Raw genomic sequence first — 20,052 nt, 5'->3', positions numbered from 1 at the left:
GAATCGTTATACACAAACATCAGACAGATTGCATGCTGAAGATCATCTTTTAGCGTCAAAGACGTTGAATACAAGTACTTCCGAAAAAAAAATGTTAAAATATTTTTTTTTAGAACCACAGTACTTTCTATGTACAAAGAGAAAATAAAAATAATACTTCATATAAAGCATCAGAACTACACAGAATCTCAGCATGCATAAATGAAGTTACGTGGAACAGTAGGAACTTCGACAAAGAAGTAAAATGTCGCATAAACGATACCGCGCCAGGCGAATATTAAAAAATAGAGGAGTAATATTGCAAGAACAAAACAAATAATGGAACAACAGAAATGTGGAAACTCTCTCTAAAATGTTGGCACCGCAGAACGAGATAATTTATAAAGCGAAAATATACAACGTTAGTACCAAATCTAGCTAATAAATGGTTGGATACCGTGGTGCCCTGTATAAGTTAAGCCACCAGCCTGCTTGCAAAATATGCTGCATAATAAAACAACTGTTTTACAAGGGAAGTCGGTATATTGTTCAGTTACGTACGCTGAAAGTTGAAGTAAACAGTATTTTGTGCAATGTAAAGCGAGAAGAAATATCGATCAATTACAATCAGCCTTTAAGTACGATCATACAACTTAAATATGACACTGTATTGTATACTCCATTGGTTCCTAAAGTGTGGGTCAAGACTCCAAGGTATAAAGAGCTTAGAGGCGTCGCGAGATAGTTTATAATATAAAACAAAGAAAGCCTTGTTGTTTGTTATGCAAATCTGGTTTTCAGGTAGAAGCTCCCTGTCAAGCAGCTTGAATAATTTCAAGGGAAAAATTGTTCCGGGGCCGGTATCGATCCCGGGACCTTTCGCTTAGCGCACGAACGTTCTATCGACTGAGCTACTTCAGGAACTATAAGTGACACCGTCACAATTCTTCCCTTATTCTTGTTGTTTTAGTCAACTGTCCGAAGACAGGTTTGAACCTGACAAGTGCCACCAATAAAGAATCACTCATCAGGCTACTAAGCTAGGAGATACACTACACTACAATTATTGTTCTTCCTCGATACACATCGTCAAGTGAGATGTACCATACTAGATGTTTATCAGGCAGAACCTCAATCAGAGGAATCCTTATTAACGTTTATTTTTCATCATTAAAAATAAACATAAAATGTTTCAGTAGCTATAAAGTAAAAAATTAGCCTAATATGATAAATGTGCCTTTTTTTAAGTAGCTTCTCAAATCTGGACATTATGACATCATTTTCTAGTTCAAGGACATTTCTCACTTTTGTTTTGATGGCAATCATAACGAGAAACTTATTTTGAAAAAATACGAGTTTTCAATTATCACTATTAATATTAATAATAATAATTGATATTATGACTATTATTAATATTATTATTATACTGTTAATGACTTCAGTGTCAGATGCAGCACATTAGATGACAACATCATATTATTATTATTATTATTATTATTATTTATTATTATTATTATTATTATTATTATTATTATTGCTATTATTTTATAAAGGAATTTTTTGTGATGACACAGGTTTTCTCAACAAAAAAAAAAACAATGTATATACTGTGCATACGCATATACAGAAAAAAGTTAAGTGCGTTGTGTGGAGTGTGGCATTGTACAGGGCTGAAACGTGGACAATACGACGAAGTGAAGAGAAGCGAATAGAAGCATTAGAAATGTGGATATGGAGAAGAATGAAGCGTGCGAAATGGACAGACAGAATAAGAAATGAAGTTGTGTTGGAAATAGTGGATGAAGAAGGAATGATGCTGAACCTGATTAGGAAGAGGAAAAGAAATTGGTTGGGTCCCTGGCTGAGATGAAACTGCCTACTGAAGGATGCACTGGAAGGAATGGTGAACGGGAGAAGAGTTTGGGGCAGAAGAAGATATCAAATGATAAACGACATTAAGATATACGGCACATATGTTGAGACTAAGAGGAAGTCAGAAAATAGGAAAGATCTGAGAATGCTGGGTTTGCAGTGAAAGATTGTCCTTTGGTATAAAACTGATGGAATGTAAGAAAAAAGAGAAAGAATTATTATCATTATTATTATTATTTTTTTTAATTAAAATGGAATTAGTAATTGTAATTTAGTGGGACAGCAAGAGGATCCTTACTTAAGACCAAAGAGAAATGTTTGAAAATTCGATACTAGCACACGTGTACTGGAGCTCAAGGTCATATTCAGGACTACAAATTCCGACATAAAGTCAATATAGAGTAAGGCGAATCACCGACTAACGTGACCTACATTCACACAGCCGAACAAAACTTGAGACTGATGCATGTGGGATCGTATGACCGCGCAAAGTTAGAAAAGCAAAGAGCGTATGCGACACATGCTCCAACTTTAGTCCCAGACTTTTTTAAACTATCTCAAAAGTGAGGCAAAAAAGGGATTTAAATAAAGGATAGATTCCACCAACCACGATGGATACAAGCTGACGAATGCTAAATTTTGAATCACTGTCAAAGAGCTTAGTTTGATTTCATCGGCGTCCGTAATCTCTGACATCTGTCAAAAATTGTCAGATTTGAAGGTGGAATTTATATCCGTCAACTAAGTTGTAGAAATATTAGGTAGTTGTCCACCTCAAATTATCCTGGATTGAAGTAAATATCAGCCTATCTTTATAATCTTTTATAAAAATGTTGTAAAATGATACAATCTAAATACTAAGATGATGTACCTGGAGAGTTTATAAATATACAGAGTGGATGATAACCTCTGCACCATAATGAAACTTGCAATAGATCGTGAAGAGAGGTTTCAAAAGTCTAAGTACGTTTTTTCTCTAACATTCATTGTTTTAGAGGAAATCGTTATGTTTTTAAGAAGCATTTGGCAACATCACGGCTACTGCAATAACTCTAAGCAAGCGCGGGCTGCACTCCTTACCACCACCTTTCCCTCTGTTGTACTCAATTGGTACTACGCGACGTGCGCTGCGTTGCAAGATTTATTTCAACGATTTTCGCTATTATTCAACTTAAATTCATGGTTAAACGGTTTAATTTTCAGAAAATGTTTCAAGACGTTAATTGCACAGGTATTTTTTATCTATCTCCTTGTTTTTCAATCAGCCATTTATCTCGGGCCATTACCGCAATAGGGCGCTGCAAACATTGGGCGAAGGCTATTTTTTCCGCTTAACGGTGCTTCATCGAATGAAAAGTGTAATAAAAGTTTTTTTTTATATTTAGCACGTAGAATCATCTCTTTAATTTTGGTGCTGAGGATACCATTCAGCCTTTATGACTCGAATATCCAATGCCAAGATGTAACTATGGACATTACTTGTATTGGATAATTGCGAATCTACATTACAAAGTCAGTTGTCAAAGCCAGCCATATTAAACATTCTGGGCAATACTAAAATAATAACTCTCATGTTCGAGCTATGGATATTAGTCACTAGTTCATAGCAACTTTTATTGACTTTTAAGATTTTAAGCAATAGATTCAATACCGATTTCTTTGCAAGATCACTTCTGGCCATGTAAGTTCTTTGTAGTTAATAATTCTGCTACCATTCTTTATTTTTAATTCAGTGTTTATAGTTTCTGGTATGATAAAATAAATATTGGAACAAGTAATCCAAAGTAAGATGTTAGAGGTTCAGGTAAGTTTTATGTGAGGACGCTCATGTATTGATCACATCCTCGCTCTTAGACAAATAAATTAACAATTATATGCGAAGAATCGGAAAGTACATTTTGTATTTGTGGACCTTAAATAGCCTGTGACTCTTTACCCATAAAACTACTGTCGGAAGCAATGCACCTTATCGGTATTCAGTGCCCTTTAATATCACTTATTAAAAAACTATATGAAATAAGTGAAGCTGCAGAGAAGGTGGGTATGAAAGTCACATATTGTTCGAGCAACTAAGGCTCTCAGATAAGGTTATAGCACAGTCTAGTATATACAGTCACGAAGCTCACTACGTAGGGAATATGCATCCATAGATCGTTGCTAACCACTAGGATCGCTATCGTCTCATCATAGACAATGCGAAATAGTACCGGCACAGTCTACTGTTCCTAGTAACCTCACAACTCAAGCTTCGTGACTGTATATACTAGATTGTAGTTATAATATGTCCCGTACACTTTTCAAAATATTCAACAAGATATAGACAATGGAGGACATGGGAATAACAATGATTAGAAAGTTTATGGAAGCATTACAAACAGGAGTACTTAGAGTGAATATGAAAAAAAAAAATAGAATAGCTGGTTGTGGAAGGAAACGAAAGAGATACAGTTCTCACTTAAGATACCACCTAGGCAGTAAAAGTTTAAATATCTGGGCTATTATTATACATAAGACGGGAAGCTGTGAAAATGTTACACATAATTGCTGACGCAGCGTTTCTGGCGCGTGTCCTTGAGTACAATGCACAGTCTGCGGGCATCTGTTGATAGTGGAGCTGAAAATGATACCACCTCCTATACACGTCACATCAGCAATTTGCCAACCACAGTGAGTTGTCAGTCTTGCCGCCCAGACTGCGGCAAAAGTAAGATACTCGCACTTAACTTTCCATACGCTAGCGTTCCTGCGATGTGTCCTTGAGTACAGTGTCCAGTCAGTGAGTTTCTGTTGCCACTGCAGCTGAGAACGGTATCTCTTCCTAACTACACATCACATCAGCAATCTGTCAATCACAGTTGTCAGCTTTATCGCTCATAGACTGCTACAAAGTACTGCTGAGCCATTTATACCCGAACCCACGCTTTCAGAAGTCGAAATTGCGATAGAAAATCTGAAAAAGTACAAGTCTCCAGGTATCGATCAAATTCCAGCAGAATTAATACAATAGGGTGGAAGTGCATTAAATAGCGAAATTTATAAACTTGTACTTGCTATTTGGGAAAAGGAAATTGTACCAGAACAATGGAAGGAGTCCATAATTGTACCTATTTTTAAAAAGGGGGACAAAACCAACTGTGGTAACTTTCGAGGAATATCACTTTTGTTGACGTCGTACAAAATTTTGTCCAATATTCTTTTGAGAAGATTAACTCCGTACGTAGATGAAATTATTGGGGAACATCAGTGCGGTTTTCGGCGTAATAGATCGACTATTGATCATATTTTTTGTATTCGACAGATAATGGAGAAAAAATGGGAGTATAAGGGTACAGTACATCAGTTATTCATAGATTTCAAAAAGGCATATGACTCGGTTAAGAGGGAAGTATTATATGATGTTCTTATTGAATTTGGTATTCCCAAGAAGCTAGTTCGATTAATAAAAAAATGTGTCTCAGTGAAACATACAGCAGAGTCCGTATAGGTCAGTTTCTGTCTGATGCTTTTCCAATTCACTGCGGGCTAAAGCAGGGAGATGCACTATCACCTTTACTTTTTAACTTCGCTCTAGAATATGCCAGTAGGAGAGTTCAGGATAACAGGCAGGGTTTGGAATTGAGCGGGTTACATCAGCTTCTTGTCTATGCGGATGATGTGAATATATTAGGAGAAAATACACAAACGATTAGGGAAAACACGGAAATTTTACTTGAAGCAAGTAGAGCGATCGGTTTGGAAGTAAATCCCGAAAAGACAAAGTATATGATTATGTCTCGTGACCAGAATATTGTACAAAATGGAAATATAAAAATTGGAGATTTATCCTTCGAAGGGGTGGAAAAATTCAAATATCTTGGAGCAACAGTAACAAATATAAATGACACTCGGGAGGAAATTAAACGCAGAATAAATATGGGAAATGCGTGTTATTATTCGGTTGAGAAGCTCTTATCATCCAGTCTGCTGTCCAAAAATCTGAAAGTTAGAATTTATAAAACAGTTATATTATCGGTTCTTCTGTATGGTTGTGAAACTTGGACTCTCACTCTGAGAGAGGAACATAGGTTAAGGGTGTTTGAGAATAAGGTGCTTAGGAAAATATTTGGGGCTAAGCGGGATGAAGTTACAGGAGAATGGAGAAAGTTGCACAACACAGAACTGCACGCATTGTATTCTTCACCTGACATAATTAGGAACATTAAATCCAGACGTTTGAGATGGGCAGGGCATGTAGCACGTATGGGCGAATCCAGAAATACATATAGAGTGTTAGTTGGGAGACCGGAGGGAAAAAGACCTTTAGGGAGGCCGAGACGTAGATGGGAGGATAATATTAAAATGGATTTGAGGGAGGTGGGGTATGATGATAGAGACTGGATTAATCTTGCACAGGATAGGGACCGCTGGCGGGCTTATGTGAGGGCGGCAATGAACCTTCGGGTTCCTTAAAAGCCATTTTTAAGTAAGTAAGTAAGACTGCTACAAAGTAAGACACTCGCACTTAAGGTTCCCATTACTTATTTCACATGCCAAAAACGGTGGCGCGGCCTATACAGGTTAAATTACATATTATTCAGTAGGGCAGACTCAGTTAATTTCGTGATACTAAGGTTTTAATGCATGCATACGATTCAAGTTTAAAAAATGAGTGTTTTTAATTTACGTACATTATTAAGGTTCAGGAACTTACATATCAGCATTTTACCACAAATAAATTTATACAATAGTTACAAACAAGCAATACAAATATACAAAAAATTAACACTCTAGAAGTGTTGGTATAATTTCGTAATAGTACAAGAGTATTTTCGTGATAGTCCTTAAATTAAAAATATTTAGGCATATTCAGTGAAATTTCAAATTCCTCCGTCAGATTCATACTTATAACCCAAACAAAGTTCTTTCGGTATTTTCAAAATTCTTGACATGTGTCATGAAACCACTATCACAACTGAGACACTGAATCTATATTTCACCATGCTTGTCGTCTTCGAAATTTTCTGAGCAAGATGGCAACAAATCATTAGGCTTATCATTCGGCTTTTCTTTAAGCACAGATTTTTGTTTGGCTGCTGATGATGATGCTGTTTCGTTGTCTACCTCTATTAATTCACATGGGAGGCTGGAAATGTCAGTCCCCTTGGTTCCTTCCTGGTCCTCGTCGAACTTGGAAAGAAAAGGACGAGTTCTCTCTGCGGAAGTTTTCCTTTGTATAAAACACAATCAATTGCCTCTTTAGTATAATTTATATTGCATTTATTTTCACAATTACCCTGCGATTATCTGCCATCTACAACATGCTTGCCATGCACAATATATAAGAGATGCTCATGAATACGCACACAAATATTTTGCGTTCCATGCATACGATATTTCTTCCACCAGAGAGTGTTGTTATAGTATATAATAAATTTAAAGAGAAAAAATGGCCTCGTGGAATGAGAAAAACGCCAAGAAATTAACCTCCCAAGATCAGGCTCTGTTACAGAATCAGTGTATTGATAAGCAAAGGCCTATATTTGTCACCGAGAAGTATATGATGTCAGTGCTTATTGTTGAAAACAATTTTGACCACAAAACACAGCAAAAAACTTTTCTTTTAACAAAGGAAATAGGATAGTGTATTCATTCCCAAATTTAAAGCTATAGATCTTACAACTGTTCAAGTAGTTTTCAAAAAAAAAAAAAAAAAAAAAATCCGTTCACATCACTGCAAGAGCCCAGTGTACAAAATCTACGCTATAGTACCGTTTATACTGTACCATCAAAATTACATTTGTCGCTGGTATAATTTCGTGGTAAATTAAAAAAACATATCACGAAATTAGCCGTGTCACAAAATTAGCCGAGTTTGCCCTATTAGTTCGCTTAATAGGCAGATGCATCAGCTTGGAAAACAACTAAATTGTTAAAACTAAAACCTAATAAAACAGCAGTCGTTTGTAAATTGAATGAAACGGGCTATGCGTAGGGCAAAATTCTATTGATAGAAACAAAATTCAGCGTATGTCTAAAAACTTTTTGAAAAAGTGTGAAATATACATTAGAGAGGATAGTCAATAGTTCCAGTTGTATAAATTACAACTGTAACGTAATGTATAGGCCTACCTAATTCGCGAGATTTTATTGCCGATAGCTGTCGCAGTGGGCTGTTACTTGCTCATGTCATATTTCGAGCGGCGCCGTAGGCTACTATGCAAAACCTGTTTCCATGTGTTCACCCGTTATGGGTGACTTTTCCTTCATATTGAGGGATTTAATCGATTAATCGATACATTTCTGTTGTAAGATTAATCGATCAAACATATTTAATCGAATAATCGAGTCGATTAAAATTAATCGGTTGTAGTTGATATTAATTATTATTTTGTTAATACAACCTCATACTAAAAATTCCGACAATATTCCTCTCTCGAAAACTGCTTACTTAAAAGTACAATAGTACTGTTACTTTCTAACTGCAAAGCAGGTACCGTAGGGAAAATCTTTGCACAAACACTTCAGAAAAAGATGGAGATATGAGGACAGTGATCTAGTCTACCTCTATTGAAAGTTGAAACAAAATATGAAACTCTTATTAAGTTTTATGGTTTTCCAAGAAAACTTCCACCTTGTTGTGAGCTCATCTTCTAGCATATGAAATACATACTTTTATGGGATTCGTCCCCCTCATCCTTTATAAAATAGCCATGTCTACACTGTGTGCAAGTGAGAGCGTAACTATTTCATTTTCTTTCTTAAATCTGGTAATTCGATTACAATAGGAGACAGTCTTCGTTTCGACCGCTTTACTTTTGTAGTTGCAGTTTCTGTACTCAGTTTGTATATGAAGATTGTGTGTGGAGTTTGATAAAGAAAAAAAAAATCAGTTTTCTGTGGTCTATGAAAAGTGTAAACTCCATTACGTCATAATGAGAATCTGAGAGGTAAACTCGATGAAACGTTTGGATTTAAATTGAACGATCGGGAGAAGTGCTTGACAGAAAAAAAAGTATTTTCGTGTTTAGTGACGCACGAAACATTGTTACTAAACGTAGAGCGGCACTTAATCTGGAGGATGTGAATGCACTCACGTGTTTAAAGTCATGGTTGAAGCAGTATTAACTAAGCGAGTCTTCAAACTTTTTGTCATTTTTGTTTGTCTCAAAAAATTCCGGAGAATTGACACAATAAATTGTAAGCCTCATAATAAATATGTTAGTAAATAATTAAAATAGTTGTTTTACAATATAACGATACAATATACTAATACAGATATACAAGATTTAATACTTATGCTTGTCACCGAACACAAGTTAAATTTAAAAATAAGTGTACATTAAAGTAGATTAAAACATTTTTTCAAATCTATCAAAACTCGATTAATTAATCTAATCGATTAAATTCAAGTAGTTAATAGATTAAATACTTTGATCGATCAATAACACTCTTATTTATCTACGTTCAACATTTCAAAGTTGGTATCAATGTGATGTGGGAACATTTTCTTGTAAGAGAACTGAGAAATTCTCGGGAAAACCTTAACCTTCCGATTTACTCATTACAAGCATCTATTATCGTCAATGCAAGGGACGGAATCGGTGTCAATTAGGGGTTGAAAAAGGAACTTGTGCTTCACGAAATCCGCTTGGATTACTTGATTCGGGTTTTGTGTTTTCTTTTTTCAGCTATAAAGCGAATATCGGATGACCACATATAAATCCTCAAGCATTTCTCGATAAAATTAGTTACATCAACGTTAAATGACCGTGCATCTGATAAAGCATCGTCAAATAACCGAATAAAACTCGGGGATCGAACCAGATCGAGACAGCTCAGCTATTCTCAAGGTCATGGTTAACAGGATGATTTATTTTTCAAGGTCGTCGCATTATTATGATGTGTAAAAACTGTAACAATAATAACCAGTTATATATCCGTAGATAAATGGTTTTCGTTTCGCGTTACAGTCTTTATATCTGAAACTCCGGCTATTCCTACCAGAAAATCGGGTCATCTCCAGCTCCGTTTACGACGTGCAGCTATAAAAACATTTTTACTGCGGGTTGATGTTCCGCCAACTCTGGAATATTAATCATTCTTTTGTTGCATTGTAGAACACTATAATTTACATCCGCGATGTTATTACTATCTGCCAGAATCTCATAGAGACACGCCTGTGATATTATTTCTCAATCTAATGTACTTTTCTTTTCAGGAACAGCAAACATGTACAGTAGGTCTTCTTGGGAAGTGACAGTTCTGTATCGAGTTTTCGCTTCCTCTTACGCGATAGATTATTATTATTATTATTATTATTATTATTATTATTATTATTATTATGGCTAAGATTTTGATTACCTATAAATTAAAAAAAAATGCGCAAAAGTGAGGCATTCATGAATTAAATAACCTTAAAAAATGCCCTAACTATTAAAAAATGAACAAAAATAGATTTTATGTTTTAAGTAGGAAAAGAGGTTCTGTACTATTTATTAAATATGGGAGATGCGTGTTATTATTTGGTTGAGAAGCTCTTATCATCCAGTCTGCTGTCCAAAAATCTGAAAGTTAGAATTTATAAAACAGTTATATTACCGGTTCTTCTGTATGGTTGTGAAACTTGGACTCTCACTCTGAGAGAGGAACATAGGTTCAGGGTGTTTGAGAATAAGGTGCTAAGGAAAATATTTGTGGCTAAGCGGGATGAAGTTACAGGAGAATGGAGAAAGTTACACAACACAGAACTGCACGCATTATATTCTTCACCTGACATAATTAGGAACATAAAATCGAGACGTTTGAGATGGGCAGGGCATGTAGCACGTATGGGCGAATCCAGGAATGCATATAGAGTGTTATTTGGGAGACCGGAGGGAAAAAGACCTTTAGGGAGGCCGAGACGTAGATGGGAGGATAATATTAAAATGGATTTGAGGGAGGTGGGGTATGATGATAGAGACTGGATTAATCTTGCACAGGATAGGGACCGCTGGCGGGCTTATGTGAGGGCGGCAATGAACCTTCGGGTTCCTTAAAAGCCATTTGTAAGTAAGTAATAATAATAAATGATTGTTACAATTCGATTCTAGTCGAACACCGAAGTACATTATACTGTACTATTCTATACTATATTATTTATTTATTTATTTATTTATTTTTATTTATTTATTTATTTATTTATTTATTTATTTATTTATTTATTTATTTACTGGCTGGTTGGTTGGTCAATTGTTTTATTTGTTGATTTGTCTATTCGTTGATTCGTTTATTGTTGATTTGTCTATTTATTTATCTATGTATTTATTCATAGATTTATTTATTCATTTATTCATTCTTTGATTTATTCACAATTCATTCGTCCTATTTATTCATTAACTATTGTATAGTGCGTGTTCAGTTCAAAGTGTGTCATTGCTCGCTGTATGTCCTTATGTGGCTAGTCGTTGAGCCTAGAGAATTCAATCTTCCTACACTTCCACAGAAGCGTATTACTTATGTGCCAGAGAAGTTGCCTAGTAAGTACGGCGTACGAGTACTTACCGGTACGTGCCGTAACGCCTGTAGCGGCAGGAATGTGAAGTGTTTGGAAACACGTACTGAGGTCCGGTTTTTTTCTTACTGTCGGGATATGTGGAGAGGGTTAAGACGATTACTTACGTATTTGTTGACATTAACTTGGACGGTCAACATGAACACGGAGCATTTGATTTGTATTTTGGAATATTGCCGTACGCAACTGATAACAAAAACCCTGCGTACGACTTTCCCGCGCAAAATACAGTTCGAAAGAGGTTATGGTAGCACACAGACCGTACAGACCGCCATCTGTTGCTAGGACGTTCAAGTTATACCGTACACGTTCTCAAGTTCAGATTGAACGCCTTGATTAATAGGCAACTACTCTGACATAAAAGCTGAAACTCGCTTCAAATCGCTGACTCACAACAGTGACGTCATGACACACTTTGAAATGAACACCCAATATATTGAGATGACATGACATTCTATGACATTCTCTACGGTACTCGGTGGCAAGCGAGTCCGGCATCAGTGCTTGTCATTCCCGTTCAACTGGATCCGCTACAGTCGCACGCTACAATTTTTCTCTCTCTCTTCCTGCCTTCTCTCTCTTTCCCTGCCTTCAAGGACACAACACATAGGCACGTGCAACTGATAGCTGCTGTTCAGTTGCCTGTGAGCTCTGTTGACGTTTGTATTGATGTTCAAGATTGAATATTATGGCTTAATATAGCACCACAAAAGTTTACATTACAACAAAGGATTTATCTTGTCGAGAGTTACTTGACAACAAAGAATTGTGGAACCGTGCGACGACGTTTTGCAACGCAATTTCCTGGAGTTCCCGTTCCGCATAGGACGACTTATTAAACCTCATAAAAAAGTTTAGATAAACGGGGTCAGTTCTGAATAAACGTGGAAGGAGAAACCCAAGTGTACTTACTGAGGAAAAACTCGATGAGACGGGAGAAATGTTAGAAGATTCTCCTCGAAAATCTCTCCGTAGTCTCTTACAAAAAAACGAGTGTTTCGAAAACCACAGCATTTAGAGCCACTAAAACTCTTAAATGTAAGCCCTACAGAATGACAACAGTGCATGAATTACAGCCTAGAGATAATGTGAGACGTGTAAATTTCTGTAACTGAGTTTTACAAAGTGTTTCCGATGGCGTTGTGGATCGTACAGTAATTATTTTCACAGATGAAGATTGGTTTTACTTACATGACCATGTTATAACAATAGATACTGGAGTACAGAAAACCCTCATCCCATTCATGAAACTCCTTTACATGATGAGAAGGTTGGTGTATGGTGCGCTATAACTGCACATAGGATTATAGGCACTATGTTTTTTGACGATACAATCAATGGTGATAGATACAGAACGCAGATACTGAATCCATTTCTTGAACTGTTAACCGATATCGAGTGTCAGAGTGCTTATTTCCAGCGGGATTCAGTAACTGCCCATAAACAGCCGGAATATTGAATTTGATAAGGGAAATATTCGAAGGCAGGATTATTAGTAGAGGATTATAGGCCTCTAGATTCCCAATTTGTAATCCTGCGATTTTTATTTGTGGAGAAATCTAAAAAATAAAATATACAAAGACAATCCGCACATGATCCGTGAGTTAAAAGACACTGTACGAGAAATCGGGAGAATTACAGAAGGCGAACTTGCTCAGCGATGGATACGATAAGACACCGCTCGAACTCACTTGGAGCGTTATGATCGTGAAGGAGACGCCTTCTTAAGGCGTATTATTGCGCTTGATGAGACATGGGGCAGGTCATACGAACCTCTACTTAATCGCCAATGAAATGAGTGGCGTCATTACGGGTCACCACGCAAAACAGTGGCGCGTCGTACCCCCACGAATGTGAAAGTTATGCTGATCGTTGTGTACGACTGTAACGGCGTCATCCTAACACATACCGTCCCGCAATGACAGAATATTAATGCATAGTATTTCCGTCATTTTTGGAGCATAATCTGAGACCAGCGTTGCGAAGAAATCGCCCACACGTTTTGCAGAACCCTCCCATCATTTTGCAGGATAACGCAAAGGCGCACACGGCACACCCTGTAGCTGACTTGTACCGTCGCTGGGGGTGGGAGTTGCTTTCACATCCACCACATTCACCGGACTTAAGCCCCTGTGATTATGACTTAATCCCAAAGATGAAGGAACCACTACGTGACGTTCGATTCCGGACTGTTCCCGATATTCTGCAGGCAGTAGGGCGGTCTCCATCATAAACATCAACAGAACAGGAGCTGCTACAGGGATACTACGACTTCCACATCGCTGGCAACGAGTTATAGACAATGCTGATTACTACAGTGAAGGACTGTAGAAGTTTCACAGATGTATCACTTGTACATTCGTAATAAATAAATAGTTGCCATTATTAAAGTTACAACCTGTGTATCTTAAACTTGTTATGAAACTTTGTCACTGAAATACATAAGAGTTGATGCCGTCTTTATTGAACGTGAAATAAATAAATTATATTGTTGAACACCCAGTAAGAGCGAAGCAGAGTCTGAATTCTGTTTTGTATGAAGTTGAAAGTATACAGTACAATACTTTCAATTGTTCTATCTTTTGGCTTTGAAACACACAGCACCACACATTGTACGTTTAGTTAACTCCAGACAATGGTACATTCAACCACCGAACATGTCGCTCCTATTGTAAGTATTAACAGATATAAACTGTGCAGAGATCCTAGATTATTCCCTTAGTCTATTTCCCGCGTACCTATTGTGCTTATAAATATATTTGTTCCAAAATCGTATAATAATTATCTGTGTCATAAACTGTAGTTCGTAGTTTTATCGCACGCTATTATCTACAGCACACGAAAGTGTCTGAGTACGTCTGTAATATTCCAGCTCAGTTACAGAATATAAAACACATGTTCTCAAATACGACTTGAAATACGAAAACATAAAATGGTAACTTAATTAGAAAAATCTGAATTACCTTGCAAGCGCTCCGGCGACTACGAGGAAAGCTGCACAGATTGCAGAACAGATGACGATCACAGCAATGTGTGCTCCCCTCAGTATCAGCTCTGTACCTTCTGCAAAGAAAAGAAAAAAGAATCTCCGTTATGAATTCTGCCAAGTAAATTACGCTTATCTACACAAAAGGGTCCAACATTAAAGATTAAGATCTAAAACGTCGCAGAAGATATTTCCTTCCTTCGTTCCCTCTTTGTCTCTTCCACTTTTTGTAAATTTCACCCCTTCCTCTCACTCCTTTATTCCCTTTCTTTTTCCCCTAATTATTTTTTCTGTTAATTATTCTCTTTCTGTTTACGAAATTTCGTTCAATATTTAATTTTTTGGGTGTTTTTCGGTTGCTATCCTGGTGAGATATGCATCAATTCATTCTTATAGGGATATGCATCAATCTCCGTAAATAGAATAGATTAGAATGGAACAAAATAGAATAGACTAGAATAGAAAAGAATAGAACAAAATAGAATAGAACAAAATAGAATAGAGTAGAATAGAATACAATAGGATAGAACAGAATAGAATACAACAGGATAGAACAGAATAAAATAGAATACAACAGAATAGAACAGAATAAAATAGAATACAATAGAATAGAACAGAATAGAATACAATAGGATAGAACAAAATAGAATACAATAGAATAGGCTAGAATAGAATAGAATAGAACAAAATAGAATAGAACAGAACAAAATATAATAGAATAGAAAAGAACAAAATACAATAGAACGAAATAGAATAGAACAAAATAGAATAGAATAGAACAAGACAGAATAGAATAAAACAAAATAGAATAGAACAAACTAGAATAGAATAGAATAAAAAGAATAGAATAGAACAAAATAGAAAAGAACAGAATAAAATAAAATAGAATAGAATAGAAAAAATATAAGAAAATAGAACAAAATAGAATAGAATAGAAAAAATAAAATAGAATACAACAGAATAGAATAAAACAAAATAGAATAGAATAGAACAAAATAAATTAGAATAGAACAAAATAGAATAGAAAAGAACAAAATAGAATAGAAAAGAACAAAATAGAATAGAACAAAATAGAATAAAATAAAATAGAATACAATAGAACAAAACAGAATAGAACGAAATAGACTAGAACAAAACCGAATAGGATAGAAGAAAATAGAAAAGAATAGAACAAAATAGAATAGGATAGAATAGAATAGAACAAAATAGAATAGAACAAAATAGAATAGAACAAAATAGAATAGAAGAAAATAGAATAGAATAGAACAAAATGGGATAGAAAAGAACAAAATAGAATAGAATATAAAAGAACAAAATAGAATAGAATAGGATAAATTAGAATAGAATAGAACAAAATAGAATAGAATAGAATGTTTTATTTTCGCTGGCAGAATTAAGGCCATAACGCTTTCTCTTCCACTCAATCAGCATTAATCAATACAATAGTGACATACATATTTAAATTATGAATATTCCCAATACACTTAAAAGATTCTCCAGCAATATACTTCAGTTAAGTTTTAACGACTAGTAGGAACATGTTTATTTAAATTGAGATAAAACCTATAAGAAAAAGTAATAACTTAATTCATGAGCTAATAGCTAATATAATTCAATTCAGTCTGTATCCAATATGTGAAGAATTATAATAGATAGTATAATTCGAAATATTTTCCCTAATTTATGCACATTTTTCACTTTTCGTACTTAGAAATGTCATTGCTGCAACAATTTTAATTCGAGATTAGTTCTGAGAAAGAATTAGGACTCAAATTGAAAAAAAAAATGTACCATGATGCATTAATTCACTAAAATAGATGCATCTCAGCGATTTTAAAGGTAAATCCAAAATTTCTTTGACAATATAAACCTAAAAGCGCATTCTTTAAATTTTCTTAAGCATAATTTTGGTACTAAGAAAGAGTATAGTGAAGTGTGGAATCTTTCATTATATGGGTCAGAAACATGAAGTGAAGAGAAGCGAATGCTAGGTTTGCAGTGAAAGACCTGTCCTTGGGCAGAAAACTATGAATGACTTTTGATTATTGGCATTCAAAATTTCACATTTTAATATCAATTTTTAGAGGTACTTTTAAAGAAATATAGGCCTAGAGGAATATTTTTCAAATGTAGAAAAATAGATTTCGGTTTCAGAGAAAAGCTTCCTAATATAATCTAAATAAAGTATATTCTACTTGCAATGCATGTAATACTAATAATTCCGGGGTTATAACATTTTTGTAAGAGAATAATGAAAAAATTAAAATTATGGGGAACTACAATCAAAGTTTGCTGACATTTAAAAAACTTCAATACCAGAGCTTTAAAAATGAAGTCGCAGCGGCTAACAAAGTCATAAATGGGTGTTAAATTTTGTGTAATATATTTTTCATGTAACCTATCAATGATTATTTTGAAGTAAAAAAAAATTACTACTATTCCACCATGTAGCCTATAACCATCGTTTCCCCTTGGAAACGCTGTGCATCAGAGCTTTAAAAATAGCATCGCAAAAGATGACAAGGGCATTAAAGTGTCCTTTAAATTATATCTAATTTATATTTTTCATATGTTAAATTATATTTCAAAGACTTTTTGTTTAAATTCACTGTTTCCAACCATTCTCTCCAATTAAACCCATGGTAACCATGGGTTACGAAACAACGTAGTAGCTAAATTCGTAGATTATCACGCAGTGAATGCGCGAGACTATCAAGATGACAGCAAATATTTCTGCAGTTACGTTTGTACCGGGGCGAGCTCAACGCGGACCACCTTGGTAGGCGAGACCATAGAGCAGCCGTGGCGAAAATATGACTCACGAGCACATTATGGCTCGCAATGATAGCTGTGCATTTCTCTTACTTCCTGCCTTCCCCAACCCCACCCTCTCACTCACTGGAATCAAACTCCGTTCCATTTGCTTATTTGTCTCTGACCTGCGAGTGGCATATCGTTCAATGTTTCTCTCGAAACCAATGTACCTCTACAAAAATGAAAGTTTCAAGGAGGATGAGAGGACGCATTTTTTGCTGCCAATATGATGAGAATATTAAATGTATGATTTGTTCACAAGTATTACGAGGAAACGGTTGTGTAATATAAAAGAGCATTATACTACATGTTACTCATGAAACATTGAAAGGTGAAGTATTATTATTATTATTATTATTATTATTATTATTATTATTATTATTATTATTATTATTATTATTATTATTATTATTATTATTATCTCTGTACGTCAATTCTTTTTTCATAAGAGAAGCTAAATTTATTTATTTATTATAATGTCATTAGATCTTCAATTTAAACTCACAGATTTACAATGTGATGTTAAATGAAAGTTAGATGTGAGGACTTGACAAATGTTGAACTTTTCAAATCTTTGTCAAAAAATAAATATCCGCAGCTTCGTTCTTTCGCTTGCTCTGTTGGAGCCATGTACGCTACAACTTACGTTTGTGAAAAATTATTTTCTACAATGAAAATAGTAAAAACCAAATTTAGATCACGACTGACAGACAAATATACCTTCGTGATCAATACGACCGGCAGTAAGTGACATAATTCCTGATTTTGAACCTCTGTCGCAGAGACATTCTGAGGAGAATTAATAGGTTGTGATAATGCGTCCTACGTTTTTTTGTTCATTTCTTTCTTCGTTACACGTACTAAACATTAGTTTGTGACCTTATACTGTATAAAACTATATTTAAGTGCTCGACATAAGGAAAATGAAATCCATTAATAAGTCAGACAGTTGCTTCACTTCCCCTTCTGGTGTGCGCCTCCCTCCATAGGTGTTATGCACGTTGCAGGTTATACAGTGGCTCGGCGCACGATGACGTTTTCGCCACGGCTGCCATAGAGAGATAGAAACTCTTGCGCACGTTTTAGGATCCTCTCTCACGGTGACTTATTAAAGAACACGCGTTATCATAACATTCGCTTCCATTATAGCTACAGCACAAAAAAAAAACAATGATTTCCAGGTTTTCGAACAAGCACATGGCTTAACAGAGAATGGAACCCAAAGAATGTTAATTGACTTACCGGCAATTGTCTCTCACTACAAGAGCAGAAGTTAAATTGTTGACCAAAAAATAAGGTTTGAAAGCTCAAATACAGTAAGTATTTAAAAGCCATTGTTACTATCTACATTACTTAAGTTACTTATCTGTATTTTCCAATGAGTTAAATTTGAAGTTACTACTACTACTAACCGTAAGATTGTATTTAATGTATTTATTTTTTAAATTATTTGCATGTAGACCCTACGTGATATTCTTAGTCTACGAGCAACCTCGAAATTTGAGGATACAGTACTCCTAAAAATAAAAATAATCACTAGTTACTTACATAGGGTTAGTCGACACCTTATTTGAGCAAGGCACAGTGTGTGGTGATACACTGTTTATACAAAGTGACAAACAGAAAGCATCCATACATCTGCAAAGATAATAGTCAATGTTTATAAACGACTACGCTTACTCCTTTCTATTAAGCGTTCAATGTTGCATGACCGCTGAGCGCTGATTTCGCCACTGTCGTTGTATATAAGACATTGTAGGCGATTACGGAACGCGGGGAATTGATGGGATCAAAGCATTTTTGGATGACGCACTCTGCTAGTTCGTGGAAACAATACCGTCAATATACGAGTGACGGATAGTAGTCTACATGGAAACGAAAGTATCCTGTATTTTCGGGTTGCATTTGTTTGCCTTTCGAACAGCAGTATTCCGTTCACAAATTACGCCAACGATGAAAAGGGAATTATAATTAAAAATATTAACTAATAAAACCAAAGTAATGGCCCACAGTGGTAATTTCACAATTCGTTCAAAAATAGTAGTTGATAATAAACTCTTCTTAGAACAAGTATCCCATTTTAATTATTTAGGATGTAATATAACTTATCAAATAGTTAGAGATATTGATAATAAAATAAATAAATTTTGCGTAGAAATAAATACAACATTACAAAAAAAAATACAAGAAAAGAAACAAAATTAAAATTTTATAAAACAATGGCAGTACCAGTGCTGATGTATGGGAGTGAGTCATGGATTGTTAAAGAACGAGACAAGAGTAAGTTTAAAACTGTAGAGATGAGAAATAAAATAAGTACAGAAATTCTTCAAATAACTATCTTATTTCACCTAAGGAATAATACAAATAAATTAAATTAGGCCATTTATACAATTGAAAACATGACAAGCGCTTTCGCCAAATTAATGGCATCATCAGGTCAAAAGATACTGTGAGCATAAAGACAAGAATAATATTGAAAAAATATTTGATAAAATGCATAGTAATTGTAAATATAAAGATGATGGGTTAAAACATATTACATAAAATGCATCCATGCTTCACACAACATGTTCTTCAAGTCTTCCATTTAATGTATGCTTATGGAATTTTTAACATTTTGGACTCTGTACGATTATTAATTACTACAACCATTATTGAATCATTATTTTTGCAACCATTTAAGTGTTTATTAGTCAAATATTTTCGTACAGTCATTTTATGTATTATGTTATAACCAATCATCTTTATATTTACAATTACTATGCATTTTATCAAATCTTATTGTTTTGCAATATTATTCTTGTCTTTATGCTCACAGTATCACTATCGTATGTCTTTTTACGTGATGATGCCATTAATTTGGCGA

The 20,052-nt window shown here is 35.0% G+C and overlaps 1 protein-coding gene across 1 annotated transcript in view; it reads right to left on the bottom strand.

Moving 5' to 3' along the window:
- The window catches only part of LOC138703394 (retinal guanylyl cyclase 2), a 1,174,702-nt gene that overhangs the window by 322,750 nt on the left and 831,900 nt on the right, over positions 1 to 20,052 (bottom strand). Inside the window, exon 9 of the mRNA XM_069831228.1 lies at positions 14,347 to 14,446. Coding sequence (XP_069687329.1) covers positions 14,347 to 14,446 — 100 coding nt within the window. The remainder of the gene's footprint in view (positions 1 to 14,346; positions 14,447 to 20,052) is intronic.

This window comes from Periplaneta americana, chromosome 7, assembly GCF_040183065.1.
Source record: "Periplaneta americana isolate PAMFEO1 chromosome 7, P.americana_PAMFEO1_priV1, whole genome shotgun sequence".
Taxonomy (NCBI): Eukaryota; Metazoa; Arthropoda; class Insecta; order Blattodea; family Blattidae; genus Periplaneta; species Periplaneta americana.
The sequence above is the reverse complement of the archived record's forward strand: the minus strand, read 5'-3'. Positions and strand labels throughout refer to the sequence as shown.